Genomic DNA, 24,076 nt, shown 5'->3' with positions numbered 1-24,076 from the left:
TGGCTCACACCTATAATCTCAGCACTTTGGGAAGCCAAAGTGGGTGGACTGCTTAAGATCAGGAGTTCCAGACCAGCCTGGGCAACATGGAGAAACCCCTTATCTACAAAAAATACAAAAATTAGCTGGGCATGGCAGACACCTGTGGTCCCAGTTATTCAGGAGGCTGAGGTGGGAGGACTGCTTGAGCCCAGGAGGTAGAGGCTGCAGTGAGCTATGATCACCACTGTACTCCAGCCTGGGCAATGGAGCAAGACCCTGTCTCAAAAAAAAAAAAAGTTACCTAAAGAGGGTAAAAGGGGACAATCTCTGGATGAGCCACTTAACTTCATTGAACCTCTGTTTCTTCATCTGTGTAATGAAAACAGCAGCAGTATCTACTTCTTAGGTTTGTTATGAAACTTAAACGGCAGAATGCATGCACAGCATTGAGTATGAACAGCACGTGCCCAGTAAATGTTGGCTGTTTTTTTACCATTATTATTAGTATTTACAAGTGCTTACTATATGCCAAAAAACATGTTAGACGCTAATTTTTATGAAAATTTGCATAATTTTAATTTTTTAACAGCTCTTTGGGATAGATATTATATCACTTATGATTGAAGAAGTTAAGTAATTTGCACAAAGCCACACAGCTGGTCAGAAGTGAAGCTAAGATCTATATCTACACTGCCTCACTCTAGATTTCAGTTCTTTCCTATCCTGGAGTTCATTGATACTGACGTCACAAAGTCAGCTACTGAAATGGAATTCATTCAATAAGTAATCCACCTCAGGTTGCTACTGGCAAAAATTTGGATAATATGCCTTAAAAAATACACATACACACACAAACATGCATTGGCCAATACCTGATGAAAAATGCTTTGAAATGTGAGGCTTTAAAATAATATTCACCACATTGTATTCTTATTGTTTTTAAAGTAAAATTAAATTTAACACAAATTTACTGTTGGGCAAAACTTTTTGGAAAGCACTACTAACAAGCTTTAGAATACAGTTTCTGTCTTCAAGGACTAAATAATTTAATTATGAAAGAAAGACATAAAAAGGAGAGTAAACACATGAAGAAGCAAGAGATAGGCTAAGGGTTTACTACAACAAAGTAAAAAAAAAAAAAAGAAAACCATTCAGACCACAATTAGATGTCAAACAAGAGGGTGTATTTTAGGAAGCAGAATACAGGCTGGAATGACGAGTGGAAGCCAGTGGCCAGATGGCCTGTCAGGATGATGCTGTAACATCTCACTTTAAGGCAATAAGGGCTGAGGTCAACCTCGGGAGAGTGGGAATGAACCCAAGTGACATTCTGAAGAAATACTGAGGGAACTTAATGACTGATTTATAGAGAGATTAAGGGAAAGGAAGAGGTTAAAGGAGATTTCAGAATCACCACACTGGGCAGGTCCAAACCTGCTTGTTCAATCTGTTCTCAATCTCAGCTATGGCATCACCATCCACTGTCACACAAGCTGGAGCCCTAAGGGTCACTTGGGACCCCTCATTCACTCACTCCTACCCCCACACATCTCCTCAGTCCTGCTATTTCTCTCCTCCACTACCTTCCAGAGCTGATCCCTCCTGCTCTGCTTTGTCCTGCCCCATCCCATCTCTCACCTACACAGCAGCCCTGCCTGCGACCATGGCTCCTCATCTCATCTCAAGGCTGCATCAGTACCCATGCCAGGGATCTAACACACACCTCTGATGCTCAGGCTTCAAACCCTCCAGTGCTTCTCCAGTACCTGCACAGTGGACGCCATAGTCCTGTGTATGTCCTGCAAATGCAGAAGTGCATCATGGCTTCCTCTGCAGCACACCGCACCTCACATCCTATGTTTCAACCATGGAATCCATGTGGAGTCCCCCCAAATACCATGCAGGAGGCACAGAACTTTAACAGGTGTGTTGCGGGAAGTCAGGGACCCTGAACGGAGGGACCGGCTGAAGCCATGGCAGAAGAACATAAATTGTGAAGATTTCATGGACATTTATTAGTTCCCCAAATTAATACTTTTATAATTTCTTACACCTGTCTTTACGGCAATCTCTAAACATAAATTGTGAAGATTTCATGGACACTTATCACTTCCCCATTCAATACCCTTGTGATTTCCTATGCCTGTCTTTACCTTAATGTCTTAATCCCGTCATCTTCTTTGTAAGCTGAGGAGGATATATGTCGACTTAGGACCCTGTGATGATTGTGTTAACTGCACAAATTGTTTGTAGAGCATGTGTGTTTGAACAATATGTAATCTGGGCACCTTGAAAAAAGCACCAGATAACAGTGATGTTCAGGGAACAAGGGAGGTAACCTTAAACTGACTGCCAGTGAGCCGGACAGAACAGTGCCATATTTCTCTTCTTTCAAAGGCAAATAAGAGAAATATCGCTGAATTCTTTTTCTCAGCAAGGAACATCCCTGAGAAAGAGAATGCACCCCTGAGGGTAGGCCTATGAACGGCCCCTGTAGGGGTGGCCACCTTTTACGGTTGAAGCAAAAGGGATGAAATAAGCCCCAGTCTCCTGTAGCGCTCCCAGGCTTATTAGGAGAAGGAAATTCCCACCTAATAAATTTTGGTCAGATAGGTTGTCTGCTCTCAAACCCTGTTTCCTGATAAGATGTTATCAATGACAATGCGTGCCCGAAACTTCATTAGCAATTTTAATTTTGCCCCATCTGGTGGTCCTGTGATCTTGGTCCTGTGATCACGCCCTGCCTCCACTTGCTTTGTGATATTTTACTACCTTGAGAAGTATGTGATCTCTGTGACCCACACCCTATTTGTGCACTCCCTCCCCTTTTGAAAATCGCTAATAAAAGCTTGCTGGTTTTATGGCTCGGGGGAGCATCACGGAACCTGCCGACATGTGATGTCTCCCCTGGACACCCAGCTTTAAATTTCTCTCTCGTGCTCTTTCCCTTTATTTCTCAAACCAGCCAAGACACCTAGGAAATAGAAAAGAACCCATGATAGATATCAGGGGTGGGGTCAGGTAAATGAATGAGTGGATGTAAGACTGTAGGAAAGTCAGAATCATGTGGCTGATTCTAGAAAATAATGAAAAGCTTAGTCTGGGTGTATAAAAGTGAGATATTTCAGGTGAGTGCAGTGGCTCATGCCTGTAATCCCAGCACTTTGGGAGGCCAAGGCAGGCGGATCACTTGAGGTCAACAGTTCAAGATCAGCCTGGCCAACATGGTGAAACCCTGTCTCTACTAAAAATACAAAAATTAGCCAGGCATGGTGGCACGCACCTGTAGTACCAGCTACTGGGGAGGCTGAGGCAGGAGAATTGCTTGAACCCAGGAAGCAGAGGTTGCAGTGAGCCAAGATCGTGCTACTGCACTCCAGCCTGGGTGACAGAGCAAGACTCCATCTAAAAAATTCAATAAAATAAAATAAAATAAAGTGAGATATTTGGGTTTTTCCTCTTTTCAAGGTAGGCAAGAGCTGGATGTGCTTCAAAGTAGAAGAGAAGGGACCACTTGAAAGAATGGCTGATTATTAAAGAAATAGGGAATGATTCTGCTGCTTATAATAAAATTATGATCAGCTAGTCTTCACCTCATGACTGTTTCCTCAGGGAGGCCTCCCTGAACCCCTAAATGAGAGTACCTCCTTCATTAAATGCTTCTGTAGCACCTTTCGTCTTTTTTTCCCCCAACTTTCTTTTCATCACATTTGAAATCACTTTTTCTATGTCTACCTCCTATAATAAGCTCCTTAAAGGCACATCACTTTGTCATAACAAATTAAACTTAAAACACAGCACCTGGCACAAAATAGATATTAATTAGCCACAAGATTAGCAGAATTTCTCCACCCTAAGAGTGAGCGTGCTTCAACTTGTCAATACAAATAATACAGAAATTTGCTGATAAGAGAATCGAAAACACCACAATAAGTTGTAATTCACGTGTAGTTTATATGTTGGTATTCTGAGTTGACTCATCTGTTTAGGTAAGACAGAGGGATTGAGCATCACTCTCCTGCTTAAAAAATCTCACTGGCAGCCCATTGCCTACAGGGTGAGGGTCCCACTCCTCGGTTGGCACATAGGGCTCCCCCCAACTTGCCTTCTGAGCCTCTACCTCTTCCACCACCACCCCATGCACCCCTCCCTCTTCCCACAGCAGTCCACTGAGCTCAGCCCTTGTTCATCCCACTTTCTGGGATACTCTTCCCTACTCTCTGCATCTAGTGGACTCTTATTCTCCCTTCAAACTCAAACTCACACTTTCCCTAAGGCCCATATACAGAACAATCTGTTCTCTTCCCGCCCACTCCACAGCACCCTGTACTTCCCTCTAGAAGTCTAGAAATTTGAAATAGTACCATGAGTTCCCTAAAGGCACTGTGTCTTGTTGTTCTTTACTTCTCCAGTGCCTTGCACAAGCCTGTATAAAAATTAGTAGTTTCTTTTTTCTTTTTTTTTTGAGACAAGCTCTTGCAGTGGCTCACTGCACCCTTGATCTCCTGGACTCATGTGATCCTCCCACCTCAACCTCCCAAGTAGCTGGGACAACAGGCACGCACCATCACACCCGGCTAATTTATTTTTTTGTAGCAATAGGGTCTTGCTATGTTGCCCAGACTGGTGTTTTCTAGTGAATAAATAAAACTCTGGGTCCTCCTTGACTGCTGTCTTTCCTCACATCCCACATTCAATCCATCAGCAGGTCCACTCTAGTCTATCTTCAAAAAGATGTCCTGAATCCAACCCCTTCTCACTTCCTCCATCATAACCACCCATATCCAAGCTACCATCACATCTTGCTCGAGCTACCACAGTAGCCTCCAGATTGCTGTTCTTGATTCCACCTGCAATCTGTTTTGCACACAGCAACCATGTTTGGCCTTTTAAAATACCATTTCTCTGCTTGAAACCATCCAGTGGCTTCCATCACACTTGGAATAAAATCCAGACTCTCTCAAAGCCCTATATGATCTCACACTTCCTTCTGCCTCCCAGTCCTCTTGTCATTTCTCAAACATATCAAGCCCTCTCTCAGCAGGATCTTTGCACTGTCTGTTACATTTGCCTAGTCTGTTCTTAGCTCAAATATCCAAGTGACTTTCTCCTCCTCTGCATTCAAATCCCTGCTTAATACCATGTTCCGTGACGAGCTTATCTAAAACAACACCCACTACTTTCTATCTCCTTTACTTACCTTATATTTCTTCATTGCACCAATCCATATCACTTTCTATTATCACCTATTTGTATATTAATCTTTGGTCTCTTCCAGTATGATAGTAAGGTCCATGGAGACAGGAATATTGCTCTCTTCATGGGCATATTTTCAGTGCATAAACCTGTACAACACAAAAAGTAGATGCTTAATAAATATTTGTTGGCTAGGCACAATGGCTTAAACATGTAGTCCCAGCACTTTGGGAGACCAAGGAAGGCAGATCATTTGAGCCCTGGAGTTCAAGACCATCTTGGGCAACATGGCGAAACCCCATCTCTACAAAAAATACAAAAGGTGTGTTGGTACACACCTGTAATCCCAGCTACTCAGGAGGCCGAGGCAGGAGGATTGCCTGAGCCCAGGAGGTCAAGACTGCAGTGAGCCGATATTATGCCACTGCACTGCAGCCTGGGTGACTAAATAAATAAATAATGTTTGTTGAATAAAGCAGCTGGGTATTGGGTTCTAACATAGAAAGATATAAATGAGAAGAAAGGGTTTTGAAAGATAAAGCTGGGTACAGAAAAAAAAAATATCTAAGGATACCCTTGCTGAAATACAATAACACAGTTAGACAGCTCCAGGCACAAGAGCTTTATTTTCACTAATTCATTTTTTTAAACAGCCAGAATTGTTAAAAAAAAAAAAAAAAAAAAAAAAAAAAGGCTTTGGCTTTGTCCCCTGGGAACACGCTTTTGGGGATACGGTTGCACATCACTTATGAGGCCTTAGTCTAGAAGTGAATTAATCTTATGCCCAAGCCCTGCACATAAATGGTTTACAGAGGAGACGAAGAGGTCAAGAGGAGGATCCTGAATACCCCAGAAGGTATGGATTTAGCTGGAGCCCAAGAGTATCCTCTGAGTAATTCATTTCCACTTCTTCCATCTTTGGTAAGATGTGGCTATTATCAGCTTCCATCATCTCTCCCATGACATAAGTACTTTTTGATTAATTATTCTCATCCCCTATTTCAGCTCTCTGCCACTTCAGACAGGGCTGTATTTCTGTGATGCAGAAGAACACGATTCTAGAAAAGCTTTGAGATTAAAGATGCCTTCTAAAGATTAAAGTAAAAACTCTTTAATTCAGATTCTTCTAACTCTACAAACTCAGAATTCACTATCTGTCTCATTGGGCTAAGGCTCATCTTGAGCTAATGGTGAGGGACACAGAGGCTTGAAGTTATAAAGCAAAGTAGTGGTGGAAATATTCTTTCCAAAAGATGTAATCAACTTAAAAAGTTTCTTCACCCAGGTTTAAAAATACTTATCAGCACTATTAAGTTTTTCCATTTTAAAAATTGAGTATTCTTTACATACATTAAAATTTACCCTTTTTAGTGTAAATTCTATGAGTTTCAAAAAATACCTAGTTATATCATCACTACCATAATTAAGATATAGAACAGTTTCATAACCTCCTAAAATTCTCTTATCCCCCATTGTAGTCAAGCCTCCTCCTACACCCAGCCCTGGAAACCACTAATCAGTTTTCTCTCCCTTTAGTTTTGCCTATTTGAGAATGTCATACAGATGGAATCACACAGTATGTCACTTTTTTAATCTGGCTTCTTCCACTTAGCATAACGCAGCTGAAATCCACTCACGTTGAGTGTATAAGTCGCTTGTTCCATCTCATAGCTGAGAACTATCCCATTGTACCACAGAGTGCTTATCCATTCGCCAGTTGATGGATATTTGGGTGGTTCCCAGTTTTTGGTGATTATGAATAAAGTTACCATAGAAATCCGCATACAGTTTTTTGTGTGAACATAGTTTTTATTTCACTCAGGTAGACACCTCAGAGTAAGACTCCTGAGTCAGATGTTAACTAAATGTTTAAGGATCTGCCAAACTGTTTCCTAAAGTGGCTACTCTACCATTTATTCCAAACAACATTGTGTGAGAGTCTTAATTACTCCCTGTTCTTGCCAGTAATTTTCAGTTGTGTCATTATTTAATTATAGCCATATAGGTATGCAGTGGTATCTCATTGAAGTTTTAATTTTTATTTTTCTACTACTGATGCTGAACATAAAAGATGCTGTTTTATGTGCTTATTTGCACATCGCATATCATCTTGGTAAATTGTCAATTCGATTATTGGATTCAGGGCAGACGGGGTGGCTCATGCCTGTAATCCCAGTACTTTTGGAGGCCGAGGCGGGTGGATCACAAGGTCAAAAGAACAAGACCATCCTGGCCAACATGGTGAAACCCCATCTCTACTAAAAATACAAAAATTAGCTGGACGTGGTGGCGTGCACCTGTAATCCCAGCTACTCTGGAGGCTGAGGCAGGAGAATCGCTTGAACCTGGGAGGCAGAGGTTGCAGTGAGCTGAGATCACACCATTGCACTCCAGCCTGGTGACACAGCAAGACTCCATCTCAAAAAATAAGAATAATTAGATTCAAACTATTAATTTAATGGCTAATGTGCATATAACATCTATATAGATTATTTCATTTGCTCTTTACAACTCTGAGAAGGAAGTAGGGCAGGTATTGTTCCATTTTACAGATGAGAAATTGAGGCTGAAAATGTTACATGACTTCCCAAGTTCACACCAAGGGGCAGAACTAGAGGTGGAAGCCAGGTCTCCCAGGCGCCACTCTCTACCACAAGTTGCTGACTTGCTTCGTAAAGACAAGCAGGGCAAATCTTGACTCAGCAGGACTGTGAACAGTCAGCTGAGGCTCCAAGTGACTTAAAGCCCTAGAAAAAGTTATGGAAAGGTAAAGCCTGTCCTTCCCTGCTGTGTGACAGATGTTTCCAACCCCCTTACTTCAGCAAAACTTCCCTGTGCATTATATCCCTTCTTTAGAGTCTTAACTCTCAGCTACCAATACTTAAAAACAGAGTCTATTAAGCAAATCTCTGACTTCCTTGCCTTTCTACCATCAGAGTAGAGATTTCTGCACTTTAATGGGAGTTTTGAGAGACACTGCTTCTTCATGCAGTGGTTTTCAACATGCAGTGGTTTGCAGACTGTTCTGTCACAGCCTGGAGCATCCCAAGAAATGGCCTAAAGGGCCTCTGTGGGTGGGAGTCAGGGTGGGTGGCAGCAGGCTTTGGGTCCTACTTGACTAACCAAAGCAGTTCCATTTTTATCTGTTTTACATATTGGGCTTTCATTTAAAATTGTATTTGAGAAGGAGGATGTGTCGCTTTCCAAACAGGTTTGAAAACCACTGCCTCAAAGTTTGTCTTTCAATATTTGAGGGTAAGAAGGTCTCCAAGCATCATTCAAACACTTAACACATGCTTGAAATAAATGAACCAGCACATTTCTCATAGATTCTCTAATGCAGATTTTACTCATTCAAATTCATCCTTAGGCATCCCCACATTCCCAAACCAGTCCCGGATTTTTTAAAATCTTAGAAAACGGAGCTGAGTCTCCTAACCTGTGCTCACACCTCTCGTGAGTTATACCAAGATACTGACTCCCCTTAGCCCTCAGAGTGTTCAGAAAGAATTTGGTATCTTCAGACCTTGATCATTCTCATGTTTACTCCAGTGCATTGTCTAGATATCATCCTTTTTTATATGTGTCCCAATGTGGAAAAGGTTGGAAAACCTCATTAATATAAGAGTAGTGTTTTGGGTTTGCGCTCTAGAGTTACTCAGTCAGTTATCCTGATTCTCACTTACTAGCTGAGTGGTCCTGGCAAATTGCTTAATTTATGTACCTCTCAGTTTCCTGATCTTTGAAATGGGGATAATAGCAACATAGCTCTTTTTTTGTTTTTTTTGAGATGGAGTCTCACTCTGTCGCCCAGGCTGGAGTGCAGTGCACAATCTCAGCTCACTGCAATCTCCACCTCCCGGGTTCAAGAGATTCTCCTTCCTCAGCCTCCCTAGTAGCTGGGTTTACAGGCGTGCACCACCTGTATTTTTAATAGAGATGGTGTTTTGCCATCTTGGCCAGGCTGGTCTTGAACTCCTGATCTCAAGTGATCTGCCCACCTCGGCCTCCCAAAGTGCTGGGATTACAGGTGTGAGCCACTGCACCTGGCCTAAGAGCACCATAGTTCTTTGAACTGTTAGGAGGATTGAAAGGTAATGTACATATGTGATCCACGCAGCAGAATTCCTAGTACATAGAAGGCACTCAATAGATAGTAGCTCCATTGTTAACAGCCCCACCTATCCATAAGATTTGCCCTTTTGGCCATAGAGGGAGCTAAAATTTGCCATAGATTCATTGCTGCACCTTTGATTATGCTTTTAAAATGAATATAAATGTGAAGCTTTGATAATCAAATACCATCACCACTGTAGAAGTTATTAATGTTCATAACATCTAGTTTACATCTCTGGTAATAAAAGTGAAACAAATACATGTTTGAAGGCCATTACAATGGCTCCATACTTGGAAACAATGCTTCAGAAAGAGCAGATGCAAAGTAAAATAATTTGTTCTGCAATTTTTTAAGGTACTTTTACATTTTATTACAAAAAGCAATCACCTTAGTGATGGCTGAACAGATGCAAATGAACCTTTATAGTTTGAACACAATCCTTAAAACGTTTCTCTTTTGAATGCCAAATGACTTCACGTTACTGTCCTTTGATCTACCTTAATCATTTTAGTATTTTCCTATAATATTCTAAATTAAAAGAAAATAGATTTCAATACAACCACACCAGTATTGTCTAACCCCAGACAACTGTAGGTTGCAATAGGAAAGAGTTTTTATAAGAAATGACACTAAATTCATGGATCTTTTTACAGAATAATTCTAGTCATTTGAGCAGTAAGTATTTATGTCTCAAAGTGACTCAGTGTCTTCAGTATCTGAGTATTTTCAATTCAATTCAGCTTCAAGGAATGTCACTGTGAAGATATTTTTTTAAGTAGATAGTAATATCCCTGACCTTAAGAAATCCAATTCTGTTGTTCTCTGATTGCAGGTCATATTTCTTTTTTTTTTTTTTTTTTTTTTGAGACGGAATCTCACTCTGTCACCCAGGCTGGAGTGCAGTGGCATGATCTCAGCTCACTGTAAGCTCCACCTGCCAGGTTCAAGCAATTCTCTTGCCTCAGTCTCCTGAGTAGCTGGGATTACAGGCATGCACCACCACACCTGGCTAATTTTTGTATTTTTAGTAGAGACGGGGTTTTATCATGTTAGCCAGGCTGGTCTTGAACTCCTGACCTCAGGTGATCCACCCGCCTCGGCCTCCCAACGTGCTGGGATTACAGGTGTGAGACACTGCATCTGGCCTACAGGTCATATTTCTAGTATTTTCACAGATCAGTGCTTGAATCATAGCGACTGTCCCCCTGTGTCCAAGGTTCAAACACAAAGGCCTTTCAGAGTCTCCATTAGGAATAATGATGGACCTGCTTCTGACAATCAGTTTAGATGGAAGTTTCTGTTATACTGCCCTAGAAGACATGAGCCCTCATTTCTCAGTCAGACTAGCAAACAGTAAAGACATGCAGTGTCAGTGCTTCAGCTGAGTTTGTAGAACATTACCCAATTCCAAAAGCCATTCAATGGCCCTTAGCTACCAGCTGTGTAGCCTTGAACAAGTTCCTTAACCTCTGTGTCTCTGTTTCCTCATCTGTAAAATGTGTCTGTTTACATGTATTAACATTAGTTAATACATTTCAAGGCCTTGAAAGAGTGCCTGGCATCTAGTAAGTACCTCAGTCAGTGTTAGCTATTGCCATTATGAGTAGTATCAATAGCAATAATGCTTCTATTATCTTCCTGACCACTCTAATCCAAAAGGCAGTCATTAGGGGGTTCGTGCCCTGTACTGAAAGTAGGAAAGCAATGTAGAACTCTTATTCATGGCTTCAGCCTGAAGCTGGATGCCCTAAGGCCATTGGTGAGGTTATGGGACAGTTAACAAAGTCTCTTTCCCCACCCACCTCCAGCCCCACCCCCACCTCCAGCCCCACCCCTCCCCACCCCACCCCTGCCCACAATCTCTGGCTCCCTTCTAAGGGTTTTCTTGTTTACATTTTGTTACAAAAAGCAATCACCTTGGTGATGGTGGAACAGATGCAAATGAACCATTATAGTTTGGGCACAATCCTTAAAAGATTTTTCTTTCTCAACCTTTGTGTCTTCAGCACAGGATAAAATTAACTCTCCTTTGATGTGGGTTATGCTTTCCTCTTCTGTACAAATGTTTGCTGGAGATAAGAGCCATATGGGAAAACCCAGAATACAGATACTTATTTACTGCAACAAGCAGTTTATTCCTACTGGGTCAGCTCTCTGGTTTTACCATCACTTTGGTTATATATCATAAATAAGCTGTTGAAACACAATTTCTGTAGATGAGATTTTTTTTATCTCTGGCTTATGAAGTGAAGGAGCACATTTTATTTTTTAATATTGCTGGGCTCCTACAAGATAATTTGAGAAACCATACATCTTTTAACTCAAAAATAATGGGGTGTGTATGATCTGTGTGTATATATACTGATATGTACTTATGGATTAATCAATCTGTTTTCTAGGAAAGATCCAAACTGGCTAGAACTGACAATAGGAAGGGTAAGAAACTTGATCCTAACTTAGGAGAGGGGCTTGCTTCTCCCACAGTGAAATATAAGATATTTAGAGTCTATCTTACCTGTGGGTTCATTGGAACATTCTCTGGCATGTTGGTTAATGACTTCCCAGGGACAGAGCTCCTTTAAGTAAAGCTATTACTGCAACACTAGAGCTCATAACAAGGGAAAGAACAACCATAAAAATTCAGAATTTGACTTTGCGTCCCAGGAATCCGAGCTTCTCTTCATCCCTCTCCATCCTAAGGGGCCTCCAATGAAAGCTGGGAACTCTTCCTAGTGTATTTCTGTGGCTGGCTTCCTCCTTGTTCACTCTCCCCAAACTTAGTCATTTCCCCTCCTGCTTTACATACACATTACCATTTCACCACCATCCTCCCTCTCAAAACTGATCAAAGTTCCAAACACAAACCTGTTTTTGACAGATTATACTTTAAATGAAAATCCTTTGCCCTGAAGTGTTTCCTCAAGTCAGCATTTGATTTCAAGTCTTCCATTTCTATTTGTGGAATATATGTATTCACTCATCAAATATTCATCAAGCACTTATTTTTATGTCAAGCACTATGCTAGTTATTAAGTACACTGTGATAAACAAGGCCAATGTGGTCATTGTCCTCATGAAACTTACAGCTAGCATTTGAGACTGATGTTTCTCAAATAAGCAAGCAAAAGTATAATTATACATTATAATTACTACAAGGAAATAAAATTGAGATGCTAGTGAGGAAGGTGGGGTATCTACTGTAGATTGGAGTTCTCTGGGATGATATTAAGAGTCCTGAAGGATAAAAAAGAACCCGTCATGTTCTTTTTAGGTAGTTGTGGGGAAGCTTTCCCCCAGCAGAGAAGTCAACAATGATGTCCCAGAATAGAAAGTGAGCTTGGAACATCTGAAGAACTGAATGAAGACCAGTGTGGGTGGAGAATAGGCAATGAGGGGAAATGAAGCTGGCGAGGCTGGCAGGGACCAGATCATGCAGGCTTTTGTAGGCTATGTTAAATCATTTTGGATTTTGATCTAAGAGCAGTGGGGATCCATTGAGTGTTCAAGCAAGGGAATGGCATGATCTAATTTATGTCTCAAAGAGATTGCTGTGAATGTTATACAGATAATCACTGGAGGTGCGCAAGAGTAGAATGAAAGAAGAGTGGGTTTCTGTGGCCAATGTGAGAAATAGCTTGGCAGGCCAATCCCTTGAGTAGGGTAATTAGGTTAGTTGCCCTAGGGAGGGTATGTGGTTCACAGTAGACTACACTTCTCTTTTCTGAATAGCACTGAAATTCATTTTTGAAATTTCTGTCTTCAACAGCATCCCCAAGGGTTTATGAAAGATGTCCACACTGTGGCCCTCTTTTAATTGTGTCTTCAGCAGCCCACAGTGGTTGCATCCTTCCAGGAAATCCCTATATTTTGAATTAGGGCGGTGAAAGCGAAGGTGAAGATAAGTTGACAGAGTCCACATATATTTGAAGATAAGACTAATAAGTCTTGCAGGTGGGTTGTATTTGTGCAATAAGGGAGAGAAAGGAATCAAGGATGACTCCAAGTGATGACTGTACCATTCACCAAGATGGGGAAGTAAGGGAGAGAGTGCAGGATAGGCTTGGGGGGGAAAGATTTCTATTTGGACTTGTTAGATTGAAGAAGCCAATGAACTGTCCAAGTGGACATCAAGAAGGCAGATGGACATCCCAGTGTACCGCTGGTAGAGCTCAACAGAAATATTTGGGAGTATTGTTGTATAAAAGCTGCATGAATAATGACAACACCTAGGAGGGAATGCAGAGAAAGAAAACTACATAGACCAAGCCCTTAAAGGGTCAGGTAAAATAAGAGGAACCTGCAAAGTAAATTGAGGTAAAACTGCCAGAAGTGGCCGGGCGCGGTGGCTCAAGCCTGTAATCCCAGCACTTTGGGAGGCCGAGACGGGCGGATCACGAGGTCAGGAGATCGAGACCATCCTGGCTAACACGGTGAAACCCCGTCTCTACTAAAAATACAAAAAACTAGCTGGGCGAGGTGGCGGGCGCCTGTAGTCCCAGCTACTCGGGAGGCTGAGGCAGGAGAATGGCGTAAACCCGGGAGGCGGAGCTTGCAGTGAGCTGAGATCCGGCCACTGCACTCCAGTCCGGGAGACAGAGCGAGACTCCGCCTAAAAAAAAAAAAAAAAAAAAAAAAAAAAAAAAACTGCCAGAAGTAGGATAAAAAGCAGGAGAATGGGGTGTCCTGACAGCCAAGAGTCCAGTTTGTTAATGGAAGTAGTCAGCTGGGTGAAAATGTGGTGAGATATAGTCGTCCTGCAGTTTCTGTGGGGGATTGGTTCCCAGACCCCCACAAATATCAAAATGCTCAGATGCTTAAGTCCCTTATATGAACTGGTGCAGTATTTGCATATAACCTACATACATCCTCCCATATACTTTAAACCATCTCTAGGTCACTTATAATACCTAACACAGTGTAAGTGCTATGTAAACAATTGCTATACTGTGTTTTAAATTTGTATTACCTTTAATTGTTATATTGTTACTTCATATTTTATCCCAAATATTTTCCATCCTCAGTTGGTTGAATTTGCAGATGTAGAACCTGCGGATGCAGAGGACCAACTGTGTTAAGTCGAATACAGAGTCCTCTGGATTTCACAACAGAAAGGTCATTGGCAACCTTGACTAGAGCAGTTTCACCAGGATGGTGGTAGAGAGGGCAGGCTGAGGAAGCCAGATGGGAATGAAAGGCTGTTTCCTTCTTAATTTCAGCCACTGGGCCTGGGGACATTGGACAAAGGGGCCGCATAAATCCCAGCAGGCCAGATATGGCTGATTTCATCCTTCTACGATGGGTCTCTGTTTTTTCTAATTGTAGTTAGAGCATCTCAGAACATGCATGATGCTGTGTAGCACATCTTCCTTGGCAACCACCTCATAAATGAACATGATCACACACTTTAGCCAATATCCAGGTTCAAAAAAGGAGAAAGGGAGACAAGGAAGGAAGGAAGGAAGGAAGGAGGGAAGAGGGGAGGCAGGGAAGGAAGGAGGCAGGCAGGGAGGGAGGCAGGCAGGGAGGGAGGCAGGCAGGGAGGGAGGCAGGCAGGGAGGGAGGCAGGCAGGGAGGGAGGCAGGCAGGGAGGGAGGGAGGGAGGGAGGCAGGCAGGCAGGAAGGAGAAAAACATGGTCTGAAGGAAGCAGAACTAAATTGAACTCTTCTGGTTATTATATATCAAGATTTCGTAAAGACTAGATTTTCCAGTCTTAGAGAAGGACTCTTCCTGTCCACCACAATCTGTGTCACCTTGCTGAGGCAGGTGATAGGGCAAGGTGGGATACCGGCTGCCTGCTGAAGAGTCCCCTGGTGCTTTACAGAGCTTTGCAGGCTAGTGCCTGGGCAGACACCACATGTCTGATACTGAACTGAAGAGTTCCTATGCAGAAAAACGAAACTATTCAACCACTCATATAGATGTCTATCTTTTAAATCACTTTATGATATAGTAAATCTTAATTTCTCATATTTTTAATCAGTAGTGACTTGGAACATTTTAGCTTTTAGTTTCTCTCACTGTTAAGTGTTTAATGATCTATGAACAAACTCCTGAGAAACTTTTATAAGAGGAATCTTTGAATTTGTGAATAATTTCACCTTTCACGATATGAAAAATCAGTGGAGGAGGGAAAGAAAAGAGTGTCTCCCTGAATCTCAGAAGTAATTTGAGGCCAACTGATGATGGATGGACATTTATTTGTCTGGTCTAATATGTTTCCATTTTTCTGGATAGGAACTCTCCAGTTCAGTGCCAGACATGTAGTCAGATGTTCAGAAATAAATGCTAAATCTTCTGCTTAAGGACAAGATCTGGTTCCTGTTAGTTGGCAGTGGCCACTGTTTATGCCCATTTCACATATTTTGATCCTATTTGCAAGGTAACATCTTGGGATAATTTCTAAGTAAAAAGAGTAAAGAAACCCAAAATTTTACTCCCGACTGGCCCATTTTGTAATCTTGGTCAAGTTACTTAACCTCTCTCTGCTTCAATTCCTCCTTCAGGAGATAGTGTGAGTAATATCAACCTTCTCCCTTTATCTAAGAAGTAATTTGAGGCCAGCTAATTAACTTTACCATATGTGATGTAATGATGGGGAAAAGAGCTATTAAAATGTGAAATATCATTACCATGGTCCAAGTCAGAGATCACTCGTACACAAGCAGCCCTCTAGTTAGGCCTTTTGAAGACCACTTTTTAACTCTTCTAAGCTGTATCTCGCTAGATGGGTGGGTTGCCACCACCTATCATTTGTCAGTCTGATTTTAAACTCTAACCCACCCAAAAGTAGAACACATTCTCATTTTCATTGGATATATTTGCCTTTGAGGATTTCAGACTATTCCTTAAGGTAACCAAGGATACCTGAGGTGTAGCAAAATGACACCTGGGAATCACAGCACCTGGAAATGACTGCCTTATTGCACTTATTCAAAACCTCACCTGCAAGGGTACTAGTTAATGAGGCGGCTTCCACAGGAGCCCAATCCGTAAGTAGGCAGCAGGTGGGGTGCAGAAGAAAAACATGCTTTCCCTTAGAAAGTGTATGTCTCACATTTGTTTTTTTTTGTTGTTTTTTTTTTTTTTTTTGAGACGGAGTCTTGCTCTTTCGCCCGGGCTGGAGTGCAGTGGCCGGATCTCAGCTCACTGCAAGCTCCGCCTCCCGGGTTTTTTTACGCCATTCTCCTGCCTCAGCCTCCGGAGTAGCTGGGACTACAGGCGCCCGCCACCTCGCCCGGCTAGTTTTTTGTGTTTTTAGTAGAGACGGGGTTTCACTGTGTTAGCCAGGATGGTCTCGATCTCCTGACCTCGTGATCCGCCCGTCTCAGCCTCCCAAAGTGCTGGGATTACAGGCTTGAGCCACCGCGCCCGGCTTCACATTTGTAAAGTTGGATATTTTATCCCCATCTTACAAAGGAAGAAATTGAGGCTCAGAGAGATTTAGTTGTTGGTCCAAAATCACGTCGCCAGTAAATACATGCCAGAGCCAGGATTAGAGTCCAGGGCTTCTGATTCTCTTCTAGGATTTTACTATGTGAAAATGATAATGGACATCAGAGTATGCAAGAAGGAAGGTTAACATTATGCCCAAAATGTTCCATTCAAATTTCACGTAGAATGAGAAACTTTTTTCATCTGCCATTCTAAAGATGGCCAGAATTATGGGGAAAACCAACGCCACTGCCCTTTTCCTCTCCTTACTGCTTTATAAATCAGTATCAAAGGTACTATATAAGAATCCTCAAGTTTCAAACAAAGTAGACCTTGGACATTAAATGACTGAGTATGCACAAGTATCCCTGACAGCCTCTGACACGTTACAGAGGCAGGAACTTGAATCACATGCACTGAGGCTGCTGTATGCGACTGAATCTTTTAGCTAGTGAGGGAGGCTCACCTGGCACCCAGAATTCAAATCTATCCGTGTGGTTTCTTTGTTCTCCACTCACGATCATATATCAGTTCTGTGGAAGAAACATTACACTCTAGAATATCACAAAATTTGAGCATTTCCAAGGTCATGAGACGTATTTCTTACAAATATCAAGGATTCACGGTAATTGGATTCCCTGCTTTCATTTCCCCTTAGTGGCCAGAAGCTCCAGGGAACTGTTGTTGCTCACAGTCGTAGCTAACTCATCTCAGATTCCTAATACATCTGTCCTTCTACTTGGCTTCTGATCAGCTGTTGCTTTAAAAAAAAAAAAAGTCATCTCTCATTTTTATCATTGTTTTATATGTGTTTTGATGTTGTCAATCGTCATAGATCCTTTTCGGAAGTAGATAACTTAAATCCTAAGTAACTGTTGCAACTAGACTTCCTAGAAAGAATCATCCTAGTCCTGGGGCCCTGCATAATGTTAGAAGTACTAAGAAAAATTAATTTCCATCCGGACTTGGCAAAGAAAAATAATGTAATTAAGGATAACGATTTTTAAAAAATGATCGTTTTAAAATGAATTTATCCATATTCTGAAACTGACAGCGGCTAGGAATATGCTTTGAGTGACACCTACTGGTTGAGAACGTGAGAACGTCACTTTCCAACTTCGAGAGAACCCAGATCAGTGTTTCTCAAAACTTGGCTCAAGACCAAGCTTGTCCAACCTGCCGCCAGCTTTGAATGTGGCCCAACACAAATTCGTAAACTTTCTTAAAAGATTATATTTATGCCTGAACTTTTTTTTTTTTTTAAGACTATTGGCTATCGTTAGTGTATTTTACGCGTAGCCGGAGACAATTCTAATATGGCCCAAGAAAGCCAAAAGATTGGACACCCCTGCTAGACCACCTTTTTCAGAATCACCTGGGTGCCTGATAAAAATACAGAGAACTTCCTGGGCCCCGTGCTGCTAAAATCTCCGGGCCTGGTCCTCCCGGGGAATCTGTATTTTTCACCACCACCCTGGTGATTCCGAGGTCTGCTCGAGTTGGAGACCCATTCATTGATTCAAGAGCTGTCAAGTGAGCTGTCCACACTGGACTATCAGGCCCGAGGACACCCCCGGAAGTTAGCAAGGCCAAGGCGAAGGGATTAGGCCGGGGCTTCGCGTTCGCCTCCCCGGTCCACGGACGGGGTTCGGGGCGTGGGGGCTAAGTGGGGCGGAGGGAACCCCCAAATCCCTGGGGGCGCGGCCGCTGCCCTCTCGGCAGTGAGGGTGGGGGTGGGGGCGGCGGTGGCTCCGGCCCCTGAGAGCAGTCGCCCCATCTGCCTGCCCCTGTCCCCGGCATAGGGAGGGCGCGGGGAAGTCCTGCGCGCGCCACTGCTAACGTTTGTGCTTCCCGTCCACAGACGAACCCGCCCCCTGGAGTTCTCCCGCTGCCGCCGCCCCAGGTCTGCCGGAAGTAGGCGTCTCCCTGGACGACGGCCTCGCTCCATTCTCTCCATCACATCCAGCCCCACCCTCCGACCCTTCCCACCAGATAAGCCCAGGCCCAACTTGGGATATCAAACGGGAACACGACGTTAGGAAACCAAAGGAGCTTTCAGCCTGCGGCCAGAAGAAGCAGCGCCTCGGGGAGCAGAGGGAGCGCTCGGCGAGTCCGCAGAGGGCCGCGCGGCCGAGGCTCGAGGAGGCGCCCGGCGGCCAGGGGCGGCCCGAGGCCGGCAGGCCCGCCTCGGAGGCCAGGGCGCCCGGGCTCGCGGCGGCAGACGCGGCGGACGCGGCACGGGCGGGTGGGAAGGAGGCGCCCCGCGCGGCGGCGGGCTCCGAGCTCTCCCGGCGCGAAGGCCCGGGCGCTGCGCCCACGTTCGCCGGCCCGGGCAGCGGCGCGCGGGAGGTCGAGGGCAGGGCGGGCGCGCGCGCGGGTCCCCGGCCGGGCCCGCGACCCCCGGGGGGCGCCCCTGCGCGCAAGGCTGCCGTCGCGCCGGGGCCCTGGAAGGTGCCAGGCTCTGACAAGCTGCCGGGCGTCCTCAAACCCGGCGCCTCGGCCGCCAGCAGATGAGCCGCGCGGCCAGGCCCCGCCCGCCCCGGCGCAGGCCGTTCTTCTTAGGTTCCGTCTCACGGCGTTTTAATTTATTTTCACTGTCACACGCATAGATCCACGAGGCGCTAAGGCCTGGGAGCATCGACGTGAAGTCCCACGTGTCCGGTGTGCTTGGGCGGCATCGCGTCCACGCGCAGACCTAAACTGATCCTAAAGCCCCCGGTTCCATTGTGGGGGCTTTGGCAGCTATGGAAGAACCAAAATAACGTGAAGAACATCAGAGAGAGACAGTGCAGTGTAGCTTTAGTTTGAGAAAAAAAAATATTCCTCCCCACTGCATGAAGGATTTGGATGTCATCCAAACTTTATATCAAGAAACTGGACAAGTTAAGAGCAATCACAAACTGGAATATCGCCTTAAAAATCAAACTGCACGGAGCAAGCTGAAACTGAGACAAGATTATATCTTTTAATTGATCTAAAGCGTTGTAAATAAATTGTTCTCGACATATCTAGACAGGGGTTAAAGGGTTTCTTTGACACATTCGGAACCGTTCACCCATGACATGTTTCCATGGCTCACCCTTGGCATCCATCCTCGGTGTTAGCAGCAGCGTTCCCTGCCTCCTGCAGGATGACTTAGAAATCTAGTGAGTTTCTTGGTGTGATGCCATTTTTATTGCCATTTCTGTGATCGAATCATATCTCTGTACATTTTCAGTGGTAGAAAAAAAGGTTTTAAAAATTGTATCCTAGGGAACAGTTTGCCGTAAGTCAGAATTTTGCAGTTTAGCTCATAGATCTTAATTGGTTTTTCTCTAAAATATGAATGTTATAATTGAAGGACCACAATTTGTTTAATCAAGATCGGCAACGCTGCAGTTCCTTTATGAAGAGGCTTTTCTGTCGTCCCAGGCTAGCAGAGATGGATAGCTTCTTTGTCAGCAATGTGATTTCATTTTTGTCTTATTTTAAACCCTGTCTCATGACTTCATTTGCACTTTGACAGAGCAGAGGCAGAGTATTTGTCTTATATTTCTCAGACTATAATGAATCTCTAATGTTAAAAAAATTATAACCAATTTATTTTCATTAAAGAACGTGAGTCTTTTTAGCATTCCTTTCTGCTTATCCTTCTTTCCTTACTCTTTCTTCCTTTTGTTTCCATTGGTTTTCTTTCGTCTTGTATTCTTTGCAAGTTTTTTATTTTGTTAGCGACTTCTAGATGTTTATCTTCATGGATCTATGATTGGCCTCCTAGTAAAATTCTAAGCCTTGCCTTTCCTGCTGTTTTAGCATTTCTTTGTAAAATGTTAGCTTCAATTAATTATCAATTGGTACTTACTGAAGCTACACATATTAAAAGGCAAAGTGTTTCTGAAGGCAATTTCTTTTTAATATGCCCTGAATGAATGAGGCTTCATCCTTTCCATATTCTAACTCTTTATAGGCGTTCAAATGCAAATAAGCTTCACCTCCCTGCACTTGCAGTCTAAAAAGTAAAAGGGGCGATCAGGTTCATCTCAAAGGTCACAGGTAATAGCCTTCCTGGGCTGATCGTTCCCTCTCCTTGTAACTGCAGCATCCTGAGTAGCAGTTTAATTTTCATCAGACATGGGAGTAGTTTAGTTGTTTGACAGGAGGAGAATAAGGTTGAAAGCCTCAAGTGAAGGATCTTGCAGCTTGTAAAAGCAATTTCCAAAAATGAAACCCATTCATCATAAACAAAAGCACAAACACATGTAGCAGTTTATAATGCTTTTGGTTTAATCTCAATTAGTCTTTCTCCCCTGGACTAGGAATCCAGTATAGTTTGCCATTAATTTATTGAATCTGGTTTTGGACAATGCTTCTGTAGTGTAGCTGCACGTCCTGGTACTGTATCCTCCGACCTTTATTTTCCATGTATCACAAAAGGAAAAAAAAATTGAGATTACACTGGCATAAACTCTAATTTGCACAGTTCACAGCTACTACTTGTGCAGTAATTGCTTTATGCGGCTGTAATCCATAACCTGTGAAGACAGCACATCATCTAAATCCCATTCCAAATAATATTTCTGTGTAGTGTTAGCTGTGAATTTACCCTGTACAGCTGTATCTCTATAAATATAATTCCATGTATTAATAGTCACAGAAAGACTGTAAGTGAGCAACTATTTTTATGAAACGCACCACTATGGATAAATTAACTTTTACAGAAATCTTGTTTACTGTATGATATTCTAAAACACTGTCAAATAAAATATATATCCAAAAATATTTTCTTTTTCCAACTATATAGGCTGTGTGTTGATTTGAAATAGATTACTGGGAGTTAACTTAGTTTTTCAAAACTGCAGTTTTCATCGATTTTTTTTTTTTTTTTTTGGATGTGTAAGTTTTATTGCTCCAAATAGGAGTTTTTTGAAACTTGAATCTAAAAGCAGTGGCATTACTGGGAAAGATTGTTGGCTTTTTTGGCCAGTTTTCTCAGTCTCGTTGGTATTTGCTTGTCAGGTTACTACATCATTTATGAATTGGCTGTGTATTTGTTGCTTGCTACATTGATTGATATTTTACCTTTTTTCAAAAAGGATTTAAAGTATCCATCTGTAATGAATTCCATCACATTTTTTCCTTTTAATTCTGAAATTTTCTCATGCAAAATCCCAAGGAGTTCATGCAGAAGCCAACATAGCGAGCAGCAGTGAACTGGTCCAAAATGAATGGTCGAATATAGCTTTTGTCATGTATTGGGATGCCTGTGGTAGGAGGGGAGAGTTCTGCTTGGCTCGTGAGTGATTACAACCCTACCATCGAGGAGTTGACAATCGGAATGAACAGTTCAACACTAATCAAGACTCCCCACTCCACCTGTCAGTAGGAGGCCTAAAGTTCCCAAACTCAATCTTTTATTCCAATACAAAAATTATTAATATCGTGCATCATTTTTATAAAAGGAAAGAGGTGATGTATAAAATAGAACACAAAAATTAGGAAATTTGTAACACATGTAGTTCTTTATGAAGTAATCTGAGAATGGGCCAGTGCAAGCTGAAAAAGACCTATACAAAAATGTAGTTTAAATGGAATATAAATATTCATACTGCACTACTTATTTTAAAATAATACAAATTACTAAGACACCAAAAGATAGGAAGCCAGAGATCAAAGGACTAGGATAGGGACAGGGCAGGAACTAGGGGGAGGCCAGCAAGGCCCCTGCTGACTTGGACAGGGCCTTATCATGAATTCATGTCTCCAAGGTATAGGTAGGAAACTGAACAGAGGAGGGACTCAGATGGGGACTGGCCAAAGGGCGAGTGCGCCCTCCTCTAAAGCTACTGGTTTGTCAAGTCCAGCACGGAACAGTATTCCACCTTCTCAAGAGAAGGAAAAAAAAAAATTTTCAGGTATTTGAAATTTTTTGGTTTTTAAAGTTTGACAAGTTTAATTCACATTTATAAGAAAGGCTACACAAGGGGAAAAAAAAAAAAAAAAAAACAGTACCGCAACAAACCAAATGCAGCCACATCTGGTCCACAGCCCACCAGTTTGGAACTACAGCCAGGCATTCGGCAGGAAAACCCGCGCCTGGGTCACCTTCCAAGCAGTGGAGGCACAGCCCCCAGAGGTGGTAAACCCTGTAGCTATTGAGGTTCGCACACGCCAGGAACTGCCTCAAATGTGTATTCCAAGCACGAGACACGCCACCAGAAACCTGGTTGCATTTCTGCAGTAGGCGTGGATCTGCTGTAAAGCTTTACAGAAACTGACACTTGCATGGGCCCTGAATCTTATTTGAAAGTTTATATTCTCTTTTTAATGTGTTTCCTCCAAAATTGTGTAAACTTGGGGCTCGCCTAAGTAATCTGCCCCTGCTCCCCTGATACTGCTGTTTTTCAGGCCAAAGTCATGGCAAAAATCGAATGATCTCTTTGCTGAAATAATTTGGATTTAACAGACATTTCTGCTTCAGACAACCATAGTGCCAGACAGGATGCCTGTAAAATCACAAGAATAGTTTCCAAGTCTTACCATAGTAAGATTCCTGTGTTTAGTAAGTTCTGCATCATGCCTAGTGTATGCAGGGCCCCAGTTATATGTGTAGAGATTATGATTATTGGTGGTAATAACAGCTGTGGTTGTAAACATTTGGGTATAAACAATGGGGCAACACCCTAGAATTAAACCAAACCCTTGCTGGGCATTTGGTAGCAGATCACCCAGGCAACTCAGTGATCAGGGACTTCATAAAAGCTTAAGTCTGTCCCACCACCCCTGGGAAGGAAACTGGCCACCACAAATGACAGCCTTATCTTAAGAACTCTAGGAGTTTGATGGAATCTTTTCTTCTGATGAAACTGCTTCTTGGAGAATGATCTCACCTGGAAGAACCTGGTATTCTGTGAAGCAATACAGTGACCTTTGACCTCCTAAGTGGGAGGTACATTTTCTAAAACTCTAGCAGGCTGTGTGCATGTCCACCTGCTCTATACAACGGCCCTTTACATGGCAAGGCAAGGCTCCATCTATCACCTGTCCTGCATTTGACACTGGTACATTATGGTGTAAAAACCTCTAGGGAATTAAACAAAGGGACAATTGGCGAATGCAGCCCTCAGCAGTAAGAAATAGTTAAGTGGGCAACACCTTATTTGATCGAGGAGCCCAGGCAGAGATCCTGGTGATCTCAGAATTGGCACCTACATTTATGTGAGTTTTCAAATAAAGTCAGATTTCTGATTGCATGTGTGATTGGCTATTTGTCTGCCTTGACCACTTAGACTAGCTCTGCCAATGAGATTATATAGCACATATTTTCCTAGATTAAAGGCATCAGGGCTGGGCACAGCGGCTCATAGCTGAAA

The 24,076-nt window shown here is 42.8% G+C and overlaps 1 protein-coding gene and 1 long non-coding RNA gene across 5 annotated transcripts in view; one reads left to right on the top strand and one right to left on the bottom strand.

The window, feature by feature from the left end:
• Positions 1-21,485, top strand: part of MAGI2 (membrane associated guanylate kinase, WW and PDZ domain containing 2) — a 1,467,283-nt gene extending 1,445,798 nt beyond the window's left edge. For 3 of the 4 annotated variants that reach the window (XM_033194948.1, XM_033194950.1, XM_033194947.1), the window contains one exon: positions 18,589-21,485. In XM_033194948.1, coding sequence (XP_033050839.1) covers positions 18,589-19,241 — 653 coding nt within the window. In that variant the 3' untranslated portion in view covers positions 19,242-21,485. The remainder of the gene's footprint in view (positions 1-18,588) is intronic. The other variant, XM_033194949.1, reaches the window with a different exon arrangement.
• LOC117073708 lies at positions 4,681-18,376 on the bottom strand. Its single transcript, XR_004433324.1, has 4 exons — positions 18,103-18,376; positions 17,194-17,260; positions 14,262-14,341; positions 4,681-5,327 (listed from the first exon to the last, which is right to left on the bottom strand). It is a non-coding gene; the product is annotated as an uncharacterized LOC117073708 (long non-coding RNA).
• Positions 21,486-24,076: the final 2,591 nt, after the last annotated feature.

The sequence above is a fragment of the Trachypithecus francoisi genome, unplaced genomic scaffold, assembly GCF_009764315.1.
Source record: "Trachypithecus francoisi isolate TF-2019V2 unplaced genomic scaffold, Tfra_2.0 Lachesis_group4, whole genome shotgun sequence".
NCBI classification, from domain to species: domain Eukaryota; kingdom Metazoa; phylum Chordata; class Mammalia; order Primates; family Cercopithecidae; genus Trachypithecus; species Trachypithecus francoisi.
This window is presented reverse-complemented; position numbering and strand designations above follow the sequence as displayed.